General features: G+C 46.9%; 1 protein-coding gene across 4 annotated transcripts in view; it reads left to right on the forward strand.

Annotated features, from left to right (window-relative positions):
• LOC119167425 (uncharacterized) overlaps nucleotides 1-22,491 on the forward strand; it is a 179,152-nt gene that overhangs the window by 36,672 nt on the left and 119,989 nt on the right. For all 4 annotated transcript variants that reach the window (XM_075866351.1, XM_075866353.1, XM_075866350.1 and 1 more), the window contains one exon: nucleotides 14,603-14,641. In XM_075866351.1, the coding sequence (XP_075722466.1) occupies nucleotides 14,603-14,641 (39 nt within the window). The remainder of the gene's footprint in view (nucleotides 1-14,602; nucleotides 14,642-22,491) is intronic.

A 22,491-nucleotide genomic window follows, 5' to 3' on the forward strand; every position in this document is an offset into this window, starting at 1 on the left:
TCTTCCTCCTCTGCCTCTACCAACCATCGCTTCATACGTCACACGATTCTCCCTCCCCCGGAAAGAAGGCATAGATTACGAACAAGAAAAAGTTAACAAGTAGAGGTTAAAAAGTCACAAATGTCAAAAATTCACAATTGGTTCTATGCTCCAGGGGAGTTCCGTAAACATTCAAAGACTTCAGGGGAAAGTGCAGCAGTCCGGTTAACGCAGGAGTTCTGGTGGGCGAGGCTGGTGGTTGCGTCCTGGATAACACAAAAATGCTTTGGACGTGGAAACAGATGGAAATACAGCCGGTATTCTTGCATAGAACGAACGAGGTCGGAACGCTTTGCAGGATTGGATGTTTCGTAGGCGTCGCATTTTTTGTCGTGGGTCATACAAATGCTGTGCATGCAATTTGCGCGAGCGTTGATCGCGGCTGATTAGGCGCTGCTTGTGCTCCTGCAGAGCACAAGCGGTTGTTTTGTGGCTTTTGGGGAGTTTTCTATGGTGATGACGCAGATGTTGAGACCGTAGGCGCAATCTTGAACGCTGGTGCGGAAAAGTTCCTTGGCTTTCCTTTTTGCGAAGATAGCTCAGATGCGGAATCAGTCTTTTCTTTAGTGTATGTTGATCACGACGCTCTTCAGGCCAGTATCCTGGCCTGAAGTATCCTGGCCATGAATTTTTAGTTGTACGTTGCCGATGTTGGTGTAGGCGTTTTAGCTGTTGGGGTTCCTCTTGTTGCTTTTCTTGGTATTGCTAATGTTGCACTGTCTGACGGGGTGGACTTCCTTTGGATCCATGAGCCCGCTTTTCTTTGTTGGTTGACGTGACCAGCAAATAGTCGATACTTGTTAGGGTTTCGCGATTCGTGTCAGGCAATGAAGATAGTGGGCCAGAATTGACAGAAAAATCTGCTGAGGCTCTTGCAATGACATTCCTAATGAACGTTCCTGGCACAGGGCAGTGCTTGAAAGCTGATCCTTCCGAGCCTTCTGTGTTTATTGGGCTCTCAGGTGGCTGGGAACTCGACGGCGACACTGCGAAAGGATTAATTTGGTTAGATTTTACTTGGGGCTGTTTCTCTGTGCCCGCACCTTTGGAGATAAACTGTTCTGATGCATGAATGAGGACGGTTGGCCCTGGGCTTGGCTGAGTATATTCGGACTTCCGCAGCTCTATCTCAACCATAGTGGGCGAGTGAGGCGTGAGGTGAGCGTTGTGAGCGATGAAAGAGCCAAGTGATGTAAAACCAGGATTTTCACTCTTCGAGTAGTGGTGGCGTTGTTCGGTATTTTCTCCATACGTCAGCTGGTCTGTTATGAGCAAGGCGTCCTTATGAGGCGAATGGTGAGCGATAGGGGCGCTTGAAAAACCGCGTGACGAAAACCCAGGTGGTGGACCACGCATGTGAGACGAACAGTGAAAGACATCAGGTGGTTGAGAAACGTCTCGTGTCAAGTGCTGGAGCGATGACTTCGAAAATGCCGACTTTCGTGCAGAAGGAAGGCCCGCTCGATGGTTTTGTTTTTCTCAAAATACGCATGGTCTTCTGTAAGTAAACTCATGTGCGACTTTGTCTTGTGGCAGTTGTCGATTCACGTTGGGCTTTCGAATGCTCGATGATTGCTTAGAGAATTGACGATAGTGTCGGGTTTTCATGAGATGGTTGGCAATAAGAAGGTCTTGGTCATAGTCGCTAAAACGAGTGATCATTTCTTCTTTTATCTTTTGCCAAGACTCGTCATTTTCAAAGATGTGGGTGAGGTAAAACTTAACTGCCTCACCGGAGATGTAGTCAGTGAAGTTGATCATCATCTCCCGTTCCGACCAGGATGCAGCGGCGGCGTGGACCTCGAATAGGTTGAACCAGCCCTGTATGGGTCCGTCGGCCGCTGATCCGGTGTACTTGGGATGTCGAGGTCAGCCGATGGTTCTGTCATGGTGCTGGTCGTTGTCCTTCTAGGCGATGATTCGGTAGTCTATGTGTGGTCAGGGTGTCCTCTGGGGAACTGCATCGATGATGAGTGACTGAGGAAGGGGCAGGCAGGTCTCCATCCTCTCGACTGGTGTGTGACGCTATGATGAATGGGAGACGTGGCCTGGCTCATACCCCATGTTTATTCTACTGTCACTTCCTCCTCCTCTGCCTCTACCAACCATCGCTTCATACGTCATATATATATATATACATACATATATATATATATATATATATATATATATATATATATATATATATATATATATATATATTGTAAAGAAGAGGAAGTACTCCGGCGCAGAGGCGGCAGCATTGAGAGTGCAGCAGCGGCTCGAGCTCGTGAAGTGCGGCTGGTGCATCGCCTTCCAAGCCTTCCAAACATCAACCTTTCTGCTCAATAAATCTTCTTTAAAATTGGTGGAGGTGCTGGGTACCGTGCCCTATACCTTCCCGCTACCATCCTGGAACTCCGTTCTCGACGACTACCTTCTGTTATGCCGGACGCCGAACAGCAGACGCTTCCATCTCCTCCGGCCTCCTGTCCAGGCAGTGTTCTTCAGCTGGAGCCTCCAATCTTCAGTGGAACAGATGACAACGATGTTGAAGATTGGCTCTCAACTTTAGAACGGGTGAGCGCTTTAAACAGATGGACGGACGCGGACATGTTCACACGCGTGTCGTTCTACCTCGCGGGTGTAGCCAGCCTTTGCCTTAGAAACCACGAGGCAGACGTCCGAACGTGGCCGCAATTTAAAGCGTCGATTATAGCGGTCTTCAATCGACCTGCCGTCCGAAAACTTCGTGCCGAGCAGCGTTTCCCACACGCGCACAAGAAATGGGTGAAACCTTCACTAGTTACATAGAAGACGTCGTCGATTTGTGCAGACGCGTGAACGCCGCAATGACGGAAGCAGAAAAACGGAAGCACATCCTCAAAGGGATTGACAACGACGTTTTTCAAATGCTCTTGGCGAAAAGCTCGACCACTGTTAATGACGTAATTAGCCTCTGCCAAAACTATAATGAATTGAAGAAGCAGCGAGCTCTGACAAGATGTCCTCCAGCGCACGATTTGGCATCACTGTTCAGTGTGATCAATGGTCATGACCAAGCGTCCCTAAGAGCCGAAATAAAAGCATTTGGCCGCGAAAAAGTCGCACGACAGCTTTCCTTGGTGCCCTTCACACCAGAATCTACCAAAACTTTACCGTCGTCTTTTTGAGGCGTCAATCAAGGAGAGGTCACCGAGGCCTTACCAGCTGCTCGTGAGCATAATCTTGTGGCTGCTCCTCTCACCTACGCCGCGGCTGCAGCCATGCCAAATAGCAAGGCGCCCTCGCCTCCGTTCCAGCCTCGCGCGAGCTATCCACCACCTCCAGTTCACCGGACCAGCACTAACACCGCCAACCCGTCGCGCACCTTCGACAATCGCCCGATATGTTACGCTTGTCGATACCCCGGACACGTCGCAAGGTATTGCCGTCGCTGGACGCATATCACCAATGAAAACCGCCATGAGCTTTCTTCCCGCTTGACTCCAACGCGCAATACGGTTCCTCCACTCCAATGCCAGCCCGCTACCAGAACGACCACTGCCCTCGGCCGGGACGTCTTCGCTCGCCCTCTCCACGCCGCCACTCGCCTTCTCCTATGCGTCAACGGCTCACGTCTAACGAAGAAGAAAACTAGACGATGCAATTCCCGAGGCAAGAACTGCGCAAGTTTCGGTTTTCCCAAGTCCTTATTTGTCACCTACCAATGTTAGTTATGTGTTCGTCGAAAATATCCCTACTGTCGCTTTGGTAGATACCGGTGCAGCTGTTTCTGTTTTCGGTGCTGGATTTCGCCGCTCACTTCGTAAGGTTACGACGCCTTTCTCCAGATTATCGCTTCGCACAGCCAGTGCTCAACCTGTTCAACCGACCGCAGTATGACAGCCCACGTGATAATTCAGGACGTTCTGTATACGATAGAGTTCATTGTTTTTTCATCGTGCTCCCATACTATTATCTTCGGATGGGACTTTTTGTCGTGTCAAAATGCCGTAATCGACTGTGCTAGGGCTGAGGTAGTATTTTGCTCACTGTATGACCGAGCGTCTGTCGAAACCCAGTCTGCCGCTAAACTTGTCGTTAACAATGCCACCTACATCCCTCCATGCTCTTTTGCGTTCGTACCAGTTTAATGCAGCGCCATATCCGACGGCACGGTCTTCTTCACACAATCTCCAATATTCGCCGCCCGAAGAGCCCGCCCCCCTGCCTTTTGCTGCTCTCGACCTTGTAGAAGGCTCAACCACAATGCCAATTTATCATCATGAGTCGTCGTCTTTATTCCTACTTTGTCACGAGTGCCTTGGCCACGTCTAGACAATCAGTTCTACCAGAATTATATCCGTCCCCGATGAGGTGCCTCCTACCTCCCTCTGTGAACTGGCTGTCGTCTCAGCGGCTGACTCAACGTCGGCAAATATATTTCAACCATTTATCGCTGAAAATTTGACATCTTCGCAGCGTTCACAACCCCTCACCATCCTTGAGTGCTACCGCCATTCTTTCGACGTTGCACAAACATCTCTCGACCATGCCTTAGCAGTAGAACACCATATAGACACTGGATCCCACTCACCACTACGACAACGACCATATCGCGTGTCCGCTACAGAACGCCGCGTCATTGCTGACCAAGTAGACGACATGCTTCGTAGAGGCGTTATTCGACCTTCACAGAGCCCAAGGGCGTCTGCGGAGGTCCTAGTCAAATAGGAAGACGGTTCTATTCGTTTCTGTGTCGATTTCCGGCGATTGAACAAGATCACGCTGAAGGACGTCTATCCACTACCGCGCATCGATGATGCTTTGGATAATTTACAGGGTGTCGAAATCTTTTCCTCGTTAGACTTGCAGTCAGGCTACTGGCAGGTGCCGATGGTGGAGGCAGATCGCCCCAATAACACTTTTGTCATGCCAGATGGTTTATATGAATTCACCGTCCTGCCCTTCGGACTTTGCAATGCACCCGCAACGTTCGAAAGAATGATGGACAACATCCTGCGTGGACTAAAATGGAAGATATGCTTGTGTTACCTCAATGATATAGTGGTCTTCGCCCCTAACTTCGACACCCACTTACGTCGCCTTCAGGACGTCCTTATTTGCTTGACTAACTTCGGTTTGCAAATAAACATTAGAAAATGTCAATTTGTCATGCGTCAACTGAACATTTTGGGCCATGTTGTTTCCAAGGAAGGCATTCTCCCGGATCCCGAGAAATTGCGAGCTATTGCGGCGTTTCCTAAACCTGCCACCATCAAAGAACTTCGAAGTTTCATCGGCTTGTGTTCGCACTTCTGGCGATTCGTCCGAAACTTTGCGTCTATTATAGCACCTCCCATGCAACTCCTCAGACATTGTAAAGGCCTCTGATCGTGGGCCCCTGCCTGCGACGAGGCTTTCACCACCTTGCGGCGGCTTCTCACGACGCCACCCATTCTGCGCCATTTTGATCCTGAAGCTCCAATTGAAATCCACACCGACGCCAGTGGTGTAGGTCTGGGTGCTGTGCTCGCACAGCGTAAACCGGAGCATCAGGAATACGTCGTGGCATACGCTAGTCGCACACTTACCAAGGCTGAGAGCAACTACAGCGTCACAGAAAAGGAGTGCTTGACCATTGTGTGGGTCCTTGTAAACTTTCGCCCAAATCTACATGGTCGTTCTTTTGACGTCGTGACCGAGCACCACGCGCTATGCTGGCTTTCGACGTTAAAAGAACCATCTGGCCGCCTCGCTCTCTGGGTGTTGAAAATTCAAGATTATGACATACGCGTGAATTATTGGTCAGGACGGAAACATGGTGACGCCAATGCCCTTTCCCGTTCCCCCCTGTCCAAGAATGCCACAGTTGACTCCGCTTGCGATTCGACATTGTCATCTCTTGACTTTGACACCATTGCTATCAAACAACGCAATGACCCACCGACTGCGTCTCTTCTCAATCATCTCTGCGACACTTCTGAACTCCCAAAGACGCTAACGCTCCGGCGCCAAGTCCCACACTTCTCAATACGTGACACGCTTCTCTATCGACGCAACTACGCACCAGAGGGACGCAAGCCGGTGCTCGTCGTCGTTCCACGAACCCTGAGGTCACAGAATTGTTCCTCTTTCCACGCTTACCTAATGTGGCCACGCAGGAGTTTTCAAGACCTACGAAAGGCTTCGACATCGTTACTACTGGCGTGGTATGTATACCTTCGTCCGCAACTACATCCGCTCTTGTGCCAAGTGTCAGGGCCAAAAATCTTCACCACACGCCTCCGCCGGTGAACCGCAGCATTTACCACTCTCTTCCTGAGCCTTCGAATGGGTTGGAATAGATATTTATGGGCCTCTTCCATTGACTCCGACTGGCAACAGGTGGATAATAGTTGCTATCGACCACCTAACGCGCTATGCTGAGACCACTGCTCTTCAAACGACTACAGCACAGGAGGTTGCCACTTTCCTACTGCGTCATTATGTGTTGCGTCATGGAGGCCCTCCAGAACTCCCCAGTGACCGTGGCCGCGCCTTCTTGTCCGAGGTCACATTGAAAAATTTCTCGCATAGTGTGCTATTGTAGATCGCACATTTACCGCTTACCACCCTCAAACCAATGGGGCTACCGAGCGCTTTAATCGTACTCTCTGTGACATGCTATCTATGTATGGTGACGCCTGATCACTCTAACTGGGAATTAGTTCTCCCATTCATTACATACGCCTACAATACGGCAACGCAAGCGACAACAGGCTTCTCCCCTTTTTACCTCCTATATGACCGTCACCCCTACCACATTATTGACACCATTCTGCCCTATCGACCAGACGCGTCCAAGTGCCTACCTATCTTGAACGCCGCCAGACACGCAGAAGAATGTCGCCAGTTAGCTCGTCGCTTTACCTGCGATGACCAAAACCAGCAAAAAGCAATTCATGATGCCCAGACCTCAACTCCCGTTTTTCTTCGGGGTGCTCTTGTGTGGTTGTCAGTGCCGCATCGCACACCTGGGCTCGCTTCCAAACTTCTGCCAAAGTACGATGAACCATATTGTATTCTCGAACAAACTTCGCCAGTAAATTACCTCACTGAGCCACTTACGTCACCGTTAGACTTGCGACGTCGCAGCCGCGAGGTTGTACACGTCCAGAGGCTCAAGCAGTACGATGGTTCAACGCCGCCTGCACAGGACTAAGTCGCCAGGATGGCTCCTTTTTTTCCACGTGGCCATTGTAAAGAAGAGGAAGTACTCCGGCGCAGAGGCAGCAGCATCGAGAGTGCAGCAGCGGCTCGAGCTCGTGAATTGCGGCTGGTGCATCACCGCCTTCCAAACATCAACCTTTCTGCTCAATGAATTTCCTTAATGATATATATATATATATATATATATATATATATATATATATATATATATATATATATATATATATATATATATATATATATATATGAGGGAAAGAAGTGTATACCTATGGGCTCGTTCTTCCGTGTTTTGACACAATAATAATGAGATCTAACAGACATTAATGCCAAGGAATGTACAGAGGAAGTTAATAAAACCATTGGATTGTAAGTAAGAAGAAAAGTGGATGAAAAGATAACGAGCCGTGAGCACGAATCGAACCTACGACCTTCGAATAACGCCTTGGAGCATCAAACGCGTTATTCGAAGGTCGAAGTCGAAGGTTTCTCGAAGTCGAAGCCGAAAGTTTCTGTACCGCTTCTTGGGTAGCAAGTGGCATAGGGTATGGCCATACGCTTACGGGTTTATTCATGGTCAATCTTAGCTTGGGCTGCACATTGTGCGCTTTGCCAGGAACATCCGCAAATACGTTGTCGTACCTGTTCAATAATTTGGTGACTTCCACGTGCTGGGTAGGAAAAAGTGACTCTGATATGGTTAGGTCGGCAGGCGATTACTTTCGTTGGAATGGTACGCATGGTAGCCCGTCACTTTCAGTGTCATCCCCCTGGCAAACAGCTGATGCTTGATGCGGTGGTGCAGGCGACCGTTCATTTTTATTTTTCAGTATATTTACGTGGAGTAGCGTGCTTCTAATATCGAGGTAAGTTACATAATCGACTTCATTTCTCATCTCAAGGATATTAAAGGGTCTTTTCCACGTTAGAACCGATTTGCTGTTATCTGATGAAGGCAGTAAAAAACCTTGTCTTCAGGGGATAATTGACCTGGCTTGGCCTTTTGGTCATAAGGCTTCTTTTGTACTATCTTCTCTTTCTGAAGCTCCTTCCTCCTTGGATAAACGGCAGAAGGGTTGAAGACGATTCCGCAGTTCGACCACGTATTCGCAGGATGCTTTTACATCAACATCAAAATGATCAGTGGCCCTTGATTTTTTCAATACCACCAGGGAACCTCTGATGTAACGGCCGTAGAGGAAGTCGAACGCGGAGAAGCCTAAACTCGGCTGGGGAACTTCGCAATAAGCTAAAAAGCACCGAGTACTGGTCCCATTTTTTTCGAACTCTCCTGGCACATTCTTCTTATCATATGTGTCAGTGTGCCGTCGAACCTCTCTATAAAACCATCAGCCATGAGATGATTTGAGGTTGCTAGCAGTTTTTTGAAGGAGAGATGTCTGTTCAGCTCCTTCATTAGACGTTACGACAATGACGTGCCTCTGTGACTGATTATCTCCCGTGGGACTCCTACACGAGAAAACATCTCCAGGAGGGCTTCAGCGACTTTTTCTGTATGGTGCTTGGCAGTGCTAAAGCACTGGGATAATTCGTTGCTATATCCATCATTATGTGTACATATACATACCAATTTCCGCCCTTTCAAATCGGTGATAATGAACCCACGATATCAAGGGCTACTTTCTTGAACACAGTGTCAACTGTAAAAGTGTTGCCGAGTGGTACACGACCCACCAAGTGCTTGGGAATAGTTCTTTGACATATGTCGCAAGATTAAAAAAACCGTGTAATGTCTGACTGAACCCCTCGCCACTAGAACTCTTCGAGTACCCGGTCTCTGCCTTCTTTATTTCACTGATGTCCCGAAAGAATGCCTTCGTGGGCCATTTTCATCACAAAATGTCGGAGGCACCGTGGTATCACAAGCTGATGTACTTGCCTCTTAGAGTGAAGGGTGTCCTTGCCATAGAGAATTCCGTCCTTCATGAAGAATAATATTTTAGCATACCTTGATTTGACCTCTTGATTAACGGCTTTGAAGCATATGCGCAGGCTGCTGTCTCCCTTCTGTTTGGTTCTGAAGTTCTCTGGGCTGATGTTCTAGGAGTTAATAGCTGGTGCAGAAAGTAGATATGGACTTCTGTCTGTCGGTTTACCGTGGCAACTTTTGTCTTGACACCTCTTTTCCTTTCAGCTGATGTCGAAATCTTTGCATACGATAGTCCATGTGCGGAACCGGAAGTTTCTACGCCAGAATAATTTTCTGCAGCTTTCCAAGTGTAAAGACAGCTGTTCTAATTGCTATCAGGATTGTGAGCATCTCGAACGCCTTCCACACTTCCCAAGACAACATAATATACAGGAATATCCATAAAAAGAGCTCGAGTCTTGACAGTGAAGAAAGATGAAATAATTTCCAAGTGTGCTTCAGGCAGCTTCATCAACCGTCCTTCTGTGAGGTAAATCGAGGAAATCCTTTCAGTCAGTTTCTATCCACCGCGACAGAACTTTTGACAATGATTGAATCGCATCCGGTATCTCTCAGTGCTATTGCGGATTGTCCTACAAGTACACCTTCGCTCATGGGCATAGATTTTTGCTTGAGCTTGGCTGGGTGTGTTTCTGTGCACACCAGACTATAAGAAACACAAAAGAAGGCCTATGACTCTGCAATAATCACTTGGCTTCATCTATTTGCTGTAAAGGGCATGAGGCCTCCTCAACACTGTTGGCTTTTCGCGGGCAGTCACCTGCTTGATGTGCGTTGCGGTGTCACTTTCTACAAAAGGGTGGCTTTGTACCTAAACTCTTTGTGTTAGTGCAGCAATCACCACTCTGCGACCTTTTTAGTTACAAAGCAAGCACTGCGATTTCTCTTTCGTCTTGCCACTGAGACGTTGGAGCTGGGGGCTTGCTCTGGTAATAGCGTTTACCTCTCTCAAGTTTAATCAACCCCTGGGCCTCCAAGTAGCAGTCTGTAGCCTCTGCAAGTTTTCAAGGTTTCCACAGCTTCTTTTTTAAAAAAACACAGCGAGATTATTATGGCGTTGTGCGAGAAACTGCTCCGAAATAATTTTGTCTCGCCGAGCAGTGTAGGTTCGGTGCGTCTTGGTCATTTCTTGCCAATGGTCAAAATAACCTAATTTACGCCCGCCAAAATGCGTGCCCACATCAACGTTATCTGGTTTCACTGATCTAAACTTTGTCCGGTAGCCTTCTTTCATGTCCCTGAAGCATTTCAGCTGTATTTCCTTCAACGTTACGTAGTCATAAGCATGTTGAGGTGCAATTATACCAATGGCACTCAAGGCTTCTCTGGTAAAGCAAAGGCTTAGCAATAGGGCCCATTTGTCTTGCGGCCAGTCTTGACTAGTAGCGACGCGCTCAAATCGCTGTATATATGCATTTAGCTCATCGCGTTCCTTGTTAAAAGCTAGGATGAGTTTATGTGGACTTTGCTAGCTCTGCGTTGTTCCTACGTGCGCACCCTCTGTAAGCTGCCCAGTAGTTGTGCTACCTGTGGTCACGCCTAGCTCATGTAACCTTAACGTTAGCTCAAAAACTTCCTTCTTTGTTTTCAATCGAGTGACTTGTTTGGCCTCGCCCTATTTTGCGGCATTTCATTCAGCGAGACAAGTGTCACGTGCCTCTTTTTTGCGAGCTCATTTTTTGTCTATCCAATCTTTTAGTGCTTAGCGACTTCACCCCAATTCCTTTCCGATCGCCGTCAGCTTATCTGCCTCCATCATCAGCCATCGCATACTTATATGCGATGTGATGCTCTTCTTAGATTGAACAAGAGAAGTTCTGTTTCACAGACGCCAGATATGTGGTGGCTAAGTTCGTCACGCAGCGATGCGTGTGACGCGGGGAAGATGAAGACAGTGCTGAAAACAAAATGAAGATATATTGGACGAGAAAAAAACGTTTAAAAATACAGTCACCGTAAACGCATGCCATTAACACACTTAAAAAATAGTAACCAGTCTCACAGTCTGTGCTATAGCCTGGTGCCTTGAAGTGTAACGCATTGCTTGCTCAAATGCAGTTGTCGCTTGGGTGCATGGATCAGCGACCCGCTGCAGAAGGCATCGCCAGGCATAGGCGTAGCTGCACACTGTGAGCTACGTCGGCTCCCGAAACGTGGTCGGTAGCTCTGGTGTTCCGAAAACGCTCGCCGTACCAGAGATGTCCGAAGGGCCATACACCCAGAACTCGTGCCTGGCTACGCCGACAAGCCTTGCGCTGAGAACGTGAACGGCTTGAGGACAGCAACAAAGCCTTTCAAACCTCGCGCGTAGTGGCGGATTCGCTCCAGGTTATTTTGCATTATCTTGTCGGCATTCCAACAGCTCCGTTCTGTGCGGGTACCTTCCCTTCTTTTTTCAATAGACACGTTTCAGTGCCCCTTCATTTTCGTCATCTTCTAGATGATGTGGCGCTGTCGTCTGCTATGCTCGCATTTTCCAAGCTACTGCCTAACAGTTTCATATAGCAAATGTGAGTGTGTATTCGTTTCACAAATTGACTTATTGAAGTTTGTCACGAATCGGCGCCTGAATTCATAAACAGGGGAAATGGATTGTGTTTTGACAAACGTTGGTAAGACGTGGTAAACTGTTTCACATCCACTTTTGCCAAGTCAACTTAAATTATTCAATGTTAAATACCAATGGATGCGTACTCGCATTATTTTAAAACTGTCTCGTAGTCACAATTGTGTTTTTCTAAGTGGTAAAAACTCGCCGTATGTCAAAAGGCCCATAGCCGACTTGAAGGGCTTAATGTCAGGTGTACTTTTGTTTTTTACATTCTTAGAAGGAATATTGCTTTGGGCACTACTTCGCGCAAGCAGTTGTTTAACGAAAATTGTCTTCTTTTCATTGAAATCAAGTGTGGCCAAGAACAAGTTCTGTCACAACTGAACTGCAGTGTTTTAACCCTTGATAATCAAATTAGGAGGTGAACTTCAACGCGAAGAAAATCCCACGTTTCCTTGGTGAAAATTGCGGCGATTGCAATTTCTATGGACATGAAATTGCTTTATACCCGTGTGCTCAAATTTGGGTGCACGTTCCCTTCACTACAGCGTCTGACATAATCATATGATGATTTTGGGACGTTCTACTCTACATATAAATGAATTGTATTATAAAAGAAAGAAGAAAATATTTCAACTGCTTGCCGGGTAAACACTATTCTGATAAAGACGATTCTACATAAAAGTAATTAGGTGTTCCGTTATCATCTCGCTGCCCACAACACACTCATGCGCATGACGTCTTGTTGAAGGTGGTAGGAAACTCACTTATAGTTAGCGGAATTCGAAATGATCGCTGGTGAACTCACCGACCCTCTCCCCTGAAAATAACGGCCTTTTAAACTTGAGTTAAACCGATAAAAAATAGGCCTGTTCTTCTAGAACCAAGCTCAGACAAAGTCTACCAGCGGCAGTGGCTGCATTTTTGGATGAAGCGATAATGCTGTAGGCCTGTTTGCCCAGATTCGGGTGCACGACAAAAAACCCAGGTGGTTGAATTTTCCGGAGCCCTCCAATACGGCGTCTCTTATATTCATATCCTAGTTTCAGGCGTTAAATTCTACAAATATTATTATTGAAAACCTACACGATGAACTAAAAAATAAATAAAAATTGGTCTGCTAGGTTCGTCCTGTGAAATTATGGCGAAACACAAAACCTTTGGCAAATGAAACGCGAAAAGAACTTTCAACCACCCTTTTAAGAAACGTGTGTACCATGCCAGGATAAACCTGTTTGCTAACTTTTTCTTTGCTAGAACTTTTGTTCAGGGAAATCCGCAGTGTAGAGATAAATTGTGCTGTTGTAATGAAGACATGATGATTTCCCAATTTTACACTTCTGCTATAACACCTTCAGACAATGCGGGGTGATTCTTAAAGAACGAATTGATAAAGATGTACGGCTGCTATGGTTGCTTCGTTATGTTTAAAGAGATTGATAAATTTTCAGTAGTGATATGCCCAAAATGAACGTTTAGACTATGACAAATGGCGTATTGACAGTCTGCAGAAACTTCAACCACCAGTGCCATATTAAAAGGCACATAAATTTAACCGTGCGGGTTTACTTCCCTTCAAATGCAAGGCCCAGCCTGGCTACAACTTTATCTCTCGACCTTCGCATCGAACACTAGAGTATGGTGTGCGCTAGTCCAGCAACGGAGGTCCCCGCCGCGGTGGTCTAGTAGCTAAAGTACTTGGCTGCTGACACGCAGGTCGCGGAATGGAATCCCGTCTATGGCGGCTGCATTTCCGATGAAGGCGGAAGTGTTGTAGACCCTTCTGCTCAGATTTGGGTGCACGTTAAAGAACACCAGGTGGTCTAAATTACCGGAGCCCTCCACTACGGCGTCTCTCATAATCACATGGTGGTTTTGGGACGTTAAGCCCCATAAACCAAATCAATCAATCAGCAACGGAGGAAGTTTCAATTGTGTATTTCAATACCTAGACAAAAAAGAAGACCTACTAGCGACAAAGATGCGTCTGTTTCATTCCTTAGGCTCACTTCTTTCCTATAACTCAGAATTGGGCAATGCGGCAACAATCGAAGTCATTATTTCAATGCGACAAATTTTGCACACAAAGACTACGTGCTGTGAGCTTCTTTTATGATAAGAAAACAAGAACCCTAATGACACACCACACCAACGTTTTTGTCTCAGTTAATTTTGTAAGTTGAACACAGAAGTGCCGTAGAGCTTTGTAACTATGCTTAAGCGATACTTGTTCATTGCAATAAGGAAACCCACGTGGGGCGTATTCTTGAACTGGATTTGCAAGCTTCTTCAGAACACGTTGAAAGTTTCAGTAGACGCCCAAGTAGTTATTTCACCGTGTGAGCAGTATACGAGCCTTTAAGAAAAACGGTAGCAAGTGAGTACTCGAATGTTTTTTCAACTTCATAAAAAAACAGAGTGAAATAAACTGACTCTAATTACATATGAAATGCACTTATTCTGTGAGTGAACCGCAACAATACTCAAAATGGAGAACCAGTACCTGCAACTGAGAAGAACTTTTAACAGCATCGCACGCGTTTGATCACAATGGTAAAATTAGTGCACAACTTGCCGACGCAATGCATGTTTCATAATATAGAAATTGAAGCGCAGTGCCGCTCAGGTAGCTTCATTCCACTTTACAACATACTGCCTACAGTGTTCAATGCCTTCAAAAGGCCACTAACTTTAAAAGGCTATTGCAATGCTTCTGTTACTAAAACTTCAACGTTGTAATGCTTTCAAACACGCCGTGTGCAAGCAGAATCAACCTGTTCATAAACGAATATCCGCTATAATGTGAGTAACTAGAAACTTCTCACGATAATTTTGTTGGCAGTGATATCAAAACAAGATACACGTACTTGCTTCTGTTTCACTATTTTCAGGCTCCATGGTCATCAAGCCCGAATCCTGGTCCTGGTGGGGTGAGTGTTTCATCCTACGTTCAACTACGATAGTTATCGATGGTCTGAAAGTATTCCACATGATGTCTATATGGTAATAAACCAATTCGCACTCACAACAGTATGGCGGACAATCACACCGGTATGAGTGTTGCGTTGCCTGAAAATAAATAAAACGAATTATAAAAAATGAATCAACAGTAAGAGACACGACTGTTCAGTTTGCGGAAAGCATTCATCATTCTAGTTCGTCTACGAGCAACAGTCAAGCTTTCTCTGCTTACGCACCATGTGATAATTCCCGCTAACTTTTGACTATCAATTTTACCAACCTTATCTATGAAACAAGCCTTACTTGATAAGATTCAAATATAATAGTATACAGAAACAGGGTGCTTTGGTGAAGACCTGTTTAGACGAAACTGTGTATAAGGGGTTGTTTAACCCAGTGGACAATATTTTATAGGTTTTCGCACTCCGTAAAAAACGTGCGACAGTTATGCACAAGTTTACAGGGGACGTTAAAAGGAAAGTTATATACCTAAAACAAAGTTCTATATGTGCCACATTTGCTCCATTACAACGTTTCTTTCAAAATAGAAACCGATTTTAAGATATTATGCCCTTAAATTAATGCTTTTTCCACAGAGCCATTCGTTGTAGGCCCTGTGCTAACGAATATTCATGAGTTAGTAAGTGTAGGTACTTTTTTTCGTTAGTTTAATGAAAATGCTCGAAAAGAGAAATGGTTTACACAAATAATTAGGGTTGAGGTGTTCCCGACGAGATTAGGCTTAGATAGTCACCCTCTGGCATCTGCTAACAAAACTGCAAAATCCATTAAAGGCTCCAGCTCGTTCGGCTTGCAATGGCGTGTTGCACGTGCTCATATCTACCGCACTTCTTCTAAGGCCAGTTTGTTCAGTCGTGTCAACCGAAGATCAACTCCGTGGACCCATGCCTATTACGATGTACAGAAGCATTTGACTATTGAATACTGTGTATGCACAGTAGAATGATGAGTTAGTGCAGCATTCGTTGGCACTGTGCGTGTTTTTCGGACTCTCTTTGCAAGTAGCACTTCATTGTGGGCTGTCTGTTTATGCGCATCATCAATTATGCGCAGTTGCGCATCATTCTTGTTGATTGCTGTGATTGTCTTAATGCCGTTATTCATGGTTATACAACAAAATTTACTATTATCGAAGCTGTGCTTTTATTTTACGGTCCCGGTACAAATTTCATACAGAATTTCAGTGAACCTTGTGATCTCAACTATTTAAATGTTTCTTAAAAAATAACCGACAATGAAAAGACGTGGGCGGAATAGAACTGATTGCACCACTACATGACACACAGGATTCTGGCGCTGTTCGTCCCGAACGTCGGCCAACAAACCTAAGTGTTGCAGGAAGACAGCAGCCGATATGACAAACTTGACGTCAGCGCCTATGTACACCCATCTTGACCTTCAGCGTTAGCGAAGGATTTCCGTATGTTCGTATCACCTTTTAACGGCTTAGAGTGGCGACGTACTGGCGTTTTTAAGTATGCGCACTTAATGATTAACAATGGCATGCTCTATCAGCCATTGTAGCACGCAATGTCGATGACTGTAGTGCTCGTCGAGCAAGCAGCAAGACATCACCATGGTACACAAGCAAACTTTCCGAAAGTCGAGGGCCTGGACAACGCCTTCTGTGAGCCTTTGAAGGGTTTAGCCTGCATTACGTAAGCCGAGAGGCATTTGTAGAAATTCGAACATTCCAACTGGTGCTAGTATTGCAGTCTTCTGAACATCCTCTGTGATATCAGTATTTGATGCTATGCCCTCGCAAGATATATTTTTGATAAAATGCTAGCGCCATAGAGGCCGGATGTGAGACCATGTACGTGTGGCACAGGGTAACGGTCCGGTACTGTCACACGGTATAGCGCTCTCTAATTCGCACGAGGCCGCCAATCACAGCCACTTCTTTTGCGAGCCAGGGGCAGAGCCGACGCATAGGGGCGGCATGAAAGACATACTAAGCTGGGTTTCATCATAGGCGAAAACGCCTGTTGCGCTAGGTGTAGCTTGTCGGGTGAAAACGCCGTGACCGAGCGTATGCTGGTAGCCTTGTGGTTTCCATGCGGTGCTCAACACTGTATTTCACTTCGGTGAATGCCTGATAGTGTCGCATCAGCTCAGGGAATTCTTCTACTATGGTGGTGAAGCACGATTTTTCAAAAGGACAGATTAAGGTGAGCCTGAGAGAAGAGCGCAAAGATGCCCTGCCTTGCACCACTACACGACACACAAGATTCTGGCGCTGTTTGTCTCGAACATCAGCCAACAAACCACAGTGTTGCAGGGAGACAGCAGCCGATTTGACAAACTTGATGTCCGCGCCTATGTACACCCACCTAAACGTCCACAGTTAGCAAACGATTTCCTTATGTTTGTGTCACCTTTTTATACGGCTTAGAGTGGCGATGTACTGGCGTTTTTTCTTTCATTTCGGGACGTGAGTGACACGTTCACCTCGGCTTTGGGTGTATCAGTAAATAAACTCAGTCGTTTCGTAGATACCGAAAATGGAATGAGACAGTTTCATGATGACGTGGGAGCACTGTTCATCTTCAGTGCTTTCCGTGGTAGTTCCCCGAGCGCGCACAAGGCTAAACGCAGTTACATGCAGCAATTCTTAACCACCAGCAATACCATCATATAATTTGCCCGTTTGTCTTGATAGTGATGAGTGGATAGATAGATATGTAGTGCTGAGCATCCGAAAACCGCAATATAATTATGAGCGATGCCTTAGTGGAGGGTTCCGGAAATTTTGACCATCTGATGTTCTTTAACGTGCACCAAGATCTTAGCACATGGGCCTACAACATTTCCGCCTCCATGGAAAACACAACCCCCGCAGCCGGGATTTGATCCCGCGACATGCGGGTCAGCAGCCGAGTATGTTAGCTACTAGACCACCGTGGCGGGGCAATAGCGATGAGTGTGGCTTTAAATAGGCTCCTTTTTTCCCGACCGGAAAGCTGATCACAAGCTGGTGAGCCGAGAATGATCTTCACGCATTTCCTAAAGTTCGTCGGAGGCATTTGTTGCGTAGCGACACCACGAACCCGAGTTAACGGGGTGTTTCGATCCCTCAAACGCCTAGCCACGCGTGGCTTTGCCATGTCCTGACAAAAGGGGACCCTGATGGTTGAATCAACGCTGGGTGATTGGAGCTTTAAGGCCTTCCGGCAGGGGCAACCCACGCCTCTCGTGCCGGCTTCACGTAGACGGCACCCCGGGGCTGAACCTCCCAGGGCAAATTGGCAGTCACTTTTTCCTATCTCTTTCTCTCCCTAAATGTTCGCCTTTATCTCCAACTTCATACCTGTCCGGACATAATCTTTCTTCTAATTAGGAATTTTTTGGCGGTGAGGAATAGCGTTGTGTAGTGGCTATATCTTGGCAGTTATATTTTGTTATAGCGGCAACGTACTGCTGGCGTCTGCAGTTCTATACAAGTGCTTCAGTGTTCCCTAGTTGGGCTCCATGGTGGGTGGCCGCGATTGCTGCCGAAACAAACAAATTATTATGCGAACACATTGATTTTCTCGACAACTTGAACTTCTCCCCAAAAAAGCGTGCGAACTCAAGGAGTAGTATGTTTCCCAATGTTTATCTATGGTAGACGGCTGGCATGGCTGCCCTATTTATATATACTTTATGGCCTCTTTTCTTTTCTCTAAACTGTCTGATCGCTTCCTCTTCAGAGGAGGTGCACCAAAAAAACGCTTAATGTCTTCTTCAAACCCAAAGAAATCTTTTGACGCTTTCGTGTGATTGACTAGAAAAACAAAAAAACACAGAAAAGTCTCTTCATTTGTCGTATCAAAATGCCTCACCAATACCGTTGTTCTAGGTAATTAGGCATCACGCATGGCTGCGGTGACCTTCTCGAAGTACGAAGCAAAGCCCAGTATAAAAATCTCTTAAAGCTCACCTCCTTCAAAACCACACTTGTATCTGTCACACCGCATCGCTCCGTGAACAGTTCCCGAGGCATAGTGTCTGATCAAGACCTAATCGACCTTACAGTGAGTGAGCTCCTTGAGGGATGAAACGAGCAGCACCTTTCGCACGTTTAAAGAAACAAGATCAGGCGTGACAACAAAAAAACTCCGACAAAGCACCTTATTTTGACATTTCATACAACAATTTCAGAATATATCGAAACAGGCTACCTAAAGTCAACACTCCGACCCTACATCACCAACCCCGACGTTTTTTTTAAGTGTCATTGTTTCAACTACAACTCTCAGACCTGCCGCGGTCGTCAAACCTGTGCAAAGTGTAGTTCAAACGAACAGGCTACAGACAACTGTAAAGAAAAAACGCCGCTGCGCAAACTGCGACGGTGGACATCACTCTTACTCTCGCATATGTCCTACATGCAAACACAAAAAAGAAATACCTACACTCAAAGTTAATGAAAATATCTCATTTAGAGCGGCCGTCTACCTTTGCAGTGTCTTTCGTTCGCGGAGGTGGCATGAAAGGGGGAAGTGCCACCGAAATCCGCGGCGCCCGCACGTGCATAAGTAGAGATGCTGATGTGGACTTTTTGACAGAACTTCTTATTGATGCTGCAGCAAAGTGTATCCCACAAACTGGGCTGTCTGCCAGGCGACACGCCTGTTGATGGAACAGTGAGTGTCAGAATGCACGTAGAAATAATACTATCACAAATAGGTTGCTTTGGTACTCTCCAAAAGCAAAAATATCTTGAAAATTTTAAAAGCAAAAAGTCTCAAGGCATGAGGACGCACCGAGAGACCAGAAGGATACAGAAGGATAAGTTGGCACAACTTTATAGCAGGCATAAATTCATAGTTAGGAGAATAGTAGAAAGACAAGCACACTCACTCCAAATAGTAAACACACATGGTGACATCCTGGAAGAAAAGGTGAACTTCCTCGGCGCACGATTCGAACGAGTGTCCAGCTCGTCAAACTATACTGACGCTTTCCAAAACTACAGAAAAGAATGGAGAAGCAGAAACTAGAACACAGATGTACAAAACACGAAGCATACAACCGAGCTTTCAGCTTATCTGAGCTCCAAAAATCCCTAAACTTCCGCAGTAATTGCGCCCCAGGTCCTGATCGAATGGTGTACTATATTGTTATGGTGCATCATCGACAGGAGCAAGCGTGCCACTTTGCGAAGATGAAGAAGACACCTGCGTTGGGCGCTTGCGCGAGAGGCAACTCAGCCATCTTGTTCGGCTACCGATTCTCGGTGGACGCTATCCTCTAAGCCTAGATCTCGCCCCGTCACATTTGGGGGACGTACTGGGTAACCGTCTCGCAACGAAACTTCGCAGCGGCCGTCGTTTGAAGGATCATTCCACAACGATGACGGAAAGCACGGCGTCTGCATCTGCTCCTGGTGTTCCTGCGGCAAAAGAATATGCGGTAACTACATCTCCTTCTGCGACCACAACCTTCGTACTCGAATCCCACGGGATCCTGGCACGTTTAGCGGTTCCGGCGATCCAGATGAAGTTGACTTTGAAGATTGGCTGGCAGAGTACGAACGTGTGAGTACTCGATGCCGATGGGGCCCGACACTTATGCTGGCGAACCTATTATTTTATCCTAAGGGAACCACCAAATCGTTGTAGGAGAACCATGAAACAGAACTTGGGAATTGGGTAGTGTGTAAGAAGAAAATGTTGGACCTGTTCGAAAAGCCGATTGGAAGAAAAATGGCCGCGAACAAAATGCCCGCGCCTCGAGTGCAGACTTCGACTGAGTTTTACGTCTCCTATATAGAAGATGTGTTAGCCTTGTGTCGCAAAGCTAATGCCAAGACGCCGGAGGCTGACAAGGTCGGACGTATTCTTAAGGGGATTGCGGATGACGCATTCAACCTCGTCATCTGCAAATATTATTCTACGGTGGACGCCATCATAAAAGAATGTCGGCGTTTTGAGCAAGCGAAGAGCCGGCGGATTAACAGCGTGTTTACCCGCCTTCCGAATGCGGCAGCAACGTCGTCTTCCGAAGACCGTGAAAGAACACAGCCGCCACCTCCAGATTCATCGAATCAGGTGACCCGAATCGTACGGTGCGAACATGAAGCCATTGCCTTTGCTCTAGCTCACACCGCTGGAAGTGACCCGAGCCCACTCACTGCTAACATGGTTCAAGCCATTGTCCGCCAAGAACTCGTCCGCATAAATATTCCCTCGGGTGCGCTTTGCCGAGCCCGCCACGAGCTCCATAGCGTCCACATTCGTCCTATCACGAGCAGCAGTTTACGGCCCGATCTTGTGACCCTGCTGCGTGCAGAACCGTCGACAATCGACCATTTTGTTTTCATTGCCACAGTATCGGTCATGTCGTCCGTTAATGCAATTACCGCTGGTCCTTGCCATGTCGGACTTCTTCTGAACATAACTACCGACAGGACAGCACCCGCTTCGCATCTGCCGCGCAGCCTTCTCCGCCCAGCAACTACAGAAGTTTCAACAGCCGATCTCCGTCACCGCATGGTCGTCAGTCGAAATCACCTCCAGGACGTCGCCAGTCATCTCGCTCACCGCAGACTCGCAGGCCGTCCTCCCATTCAACCCCGCTCTAGCATACCCGGAAAACTAAATGTTGCCGCGCCCGGAGGTGACGCTGCATTCTCGACTCCCTCCACAAATCCTCTCTTGACGCTTCCGACCAGACAAAGTTTGTTAGACGTTGACGTTGACGGTGTGGCTATTTCTGCCCTTATAGATACTGGAGCGCACATTTCTGTAATGAGCGTGAACCTTCGCTGACACCTACATAAAGTGCTCATGCCTGCCGCTTCCCGCACACTTTGTGTCGCTGATGGGAGGACCCCTGACGTTCAAGGGATGTGCACGGCCCGTGTGTCCATTGCCGGTCATCCTACATTAGTTCAGCTCGCCGTCATTGAAATGTGTCCTCATGACCTAATACTTGTTTTGGACTTCCTGTCACGTCATTCTGCGCTCATTGATTGTGCCACTGGTGCTCTTCAGCTTTAACTGCCGCAGCTTGCCGATTTTCGAGCTGACTATTCTCCCCGTTTATGCTCTCGTCTCCACGTTCGCTTGCCTCCGCAAGCTGCTACATATGTCACTTTGTCGTGCTCAAGTCATGTGCCCGATGGTGACTACCTCGTCACTCCTATAGTCGACGTACTGATGACCCGAGACGTCGCCCTTGCTCATACTTTTGTCGCTGTCGCTAATAATACAGTGGTCATACCACTACACAAAGTGAGTCTCTTGACTCAAGTTATTCCGCAAGACATGTCCGTGGCCACCCTATCTCTGCTTGACAGCTGCAACGGTACTGGTTTGGACACCGATACTACATCCCCCTGTCTTGGTCGCAATTACACTCTGCCTGTCAATGACATTAACAAGATGATTGCTCTCGATCTCACTCTAGCGCAAGCTGCCAGCCTCCGTCGTCTGCTAACATCATATAGAGACATTTCCGACTTGGACCACCGCTCTCTCATACAAACAACTGCAGTAATTCACCGGATCAACGCTGGTGATGGCAGTCCTATACGGTGGCATCCATATCGCGTATCTCAAAAGGAACGCCAAGTAATTCAGCATGAAGTGGACAAAATGATTACTAAAGACGTAATAGAACCATCAGCCAGTCCCTGGGCCTCCCCAGTCGTGCTCGTTGAGAAGAAAGATGGCAGCTGGCGCTTTTACGTGGACTATCGCAATATAAGCAAAGTGACCCACAAAGATGCCTACCCTTTGCCTCGGATTGATGGCGCCCTCGAATGCCTCCATGGTGCCCGATACTTTTCGTCTATCGACCTTCGGTCTGG

This window comes from Rhipicephalus microplus, chromosome 6 (genome assembly GCF_043290135.1).
Source record: "Rhipicephalus microplus isolate Deutch F79 chromosome 6, USDA_Rmic, whole genome shotgun sequence".
In the NCBI taxonomy this organism is placed as follows: Eukaryota; Metazoa; Arthropoda; class Arachnida; order Ixodida; family Ixodidae; genus Rhipicephalus; species Rhipicephalus microplus.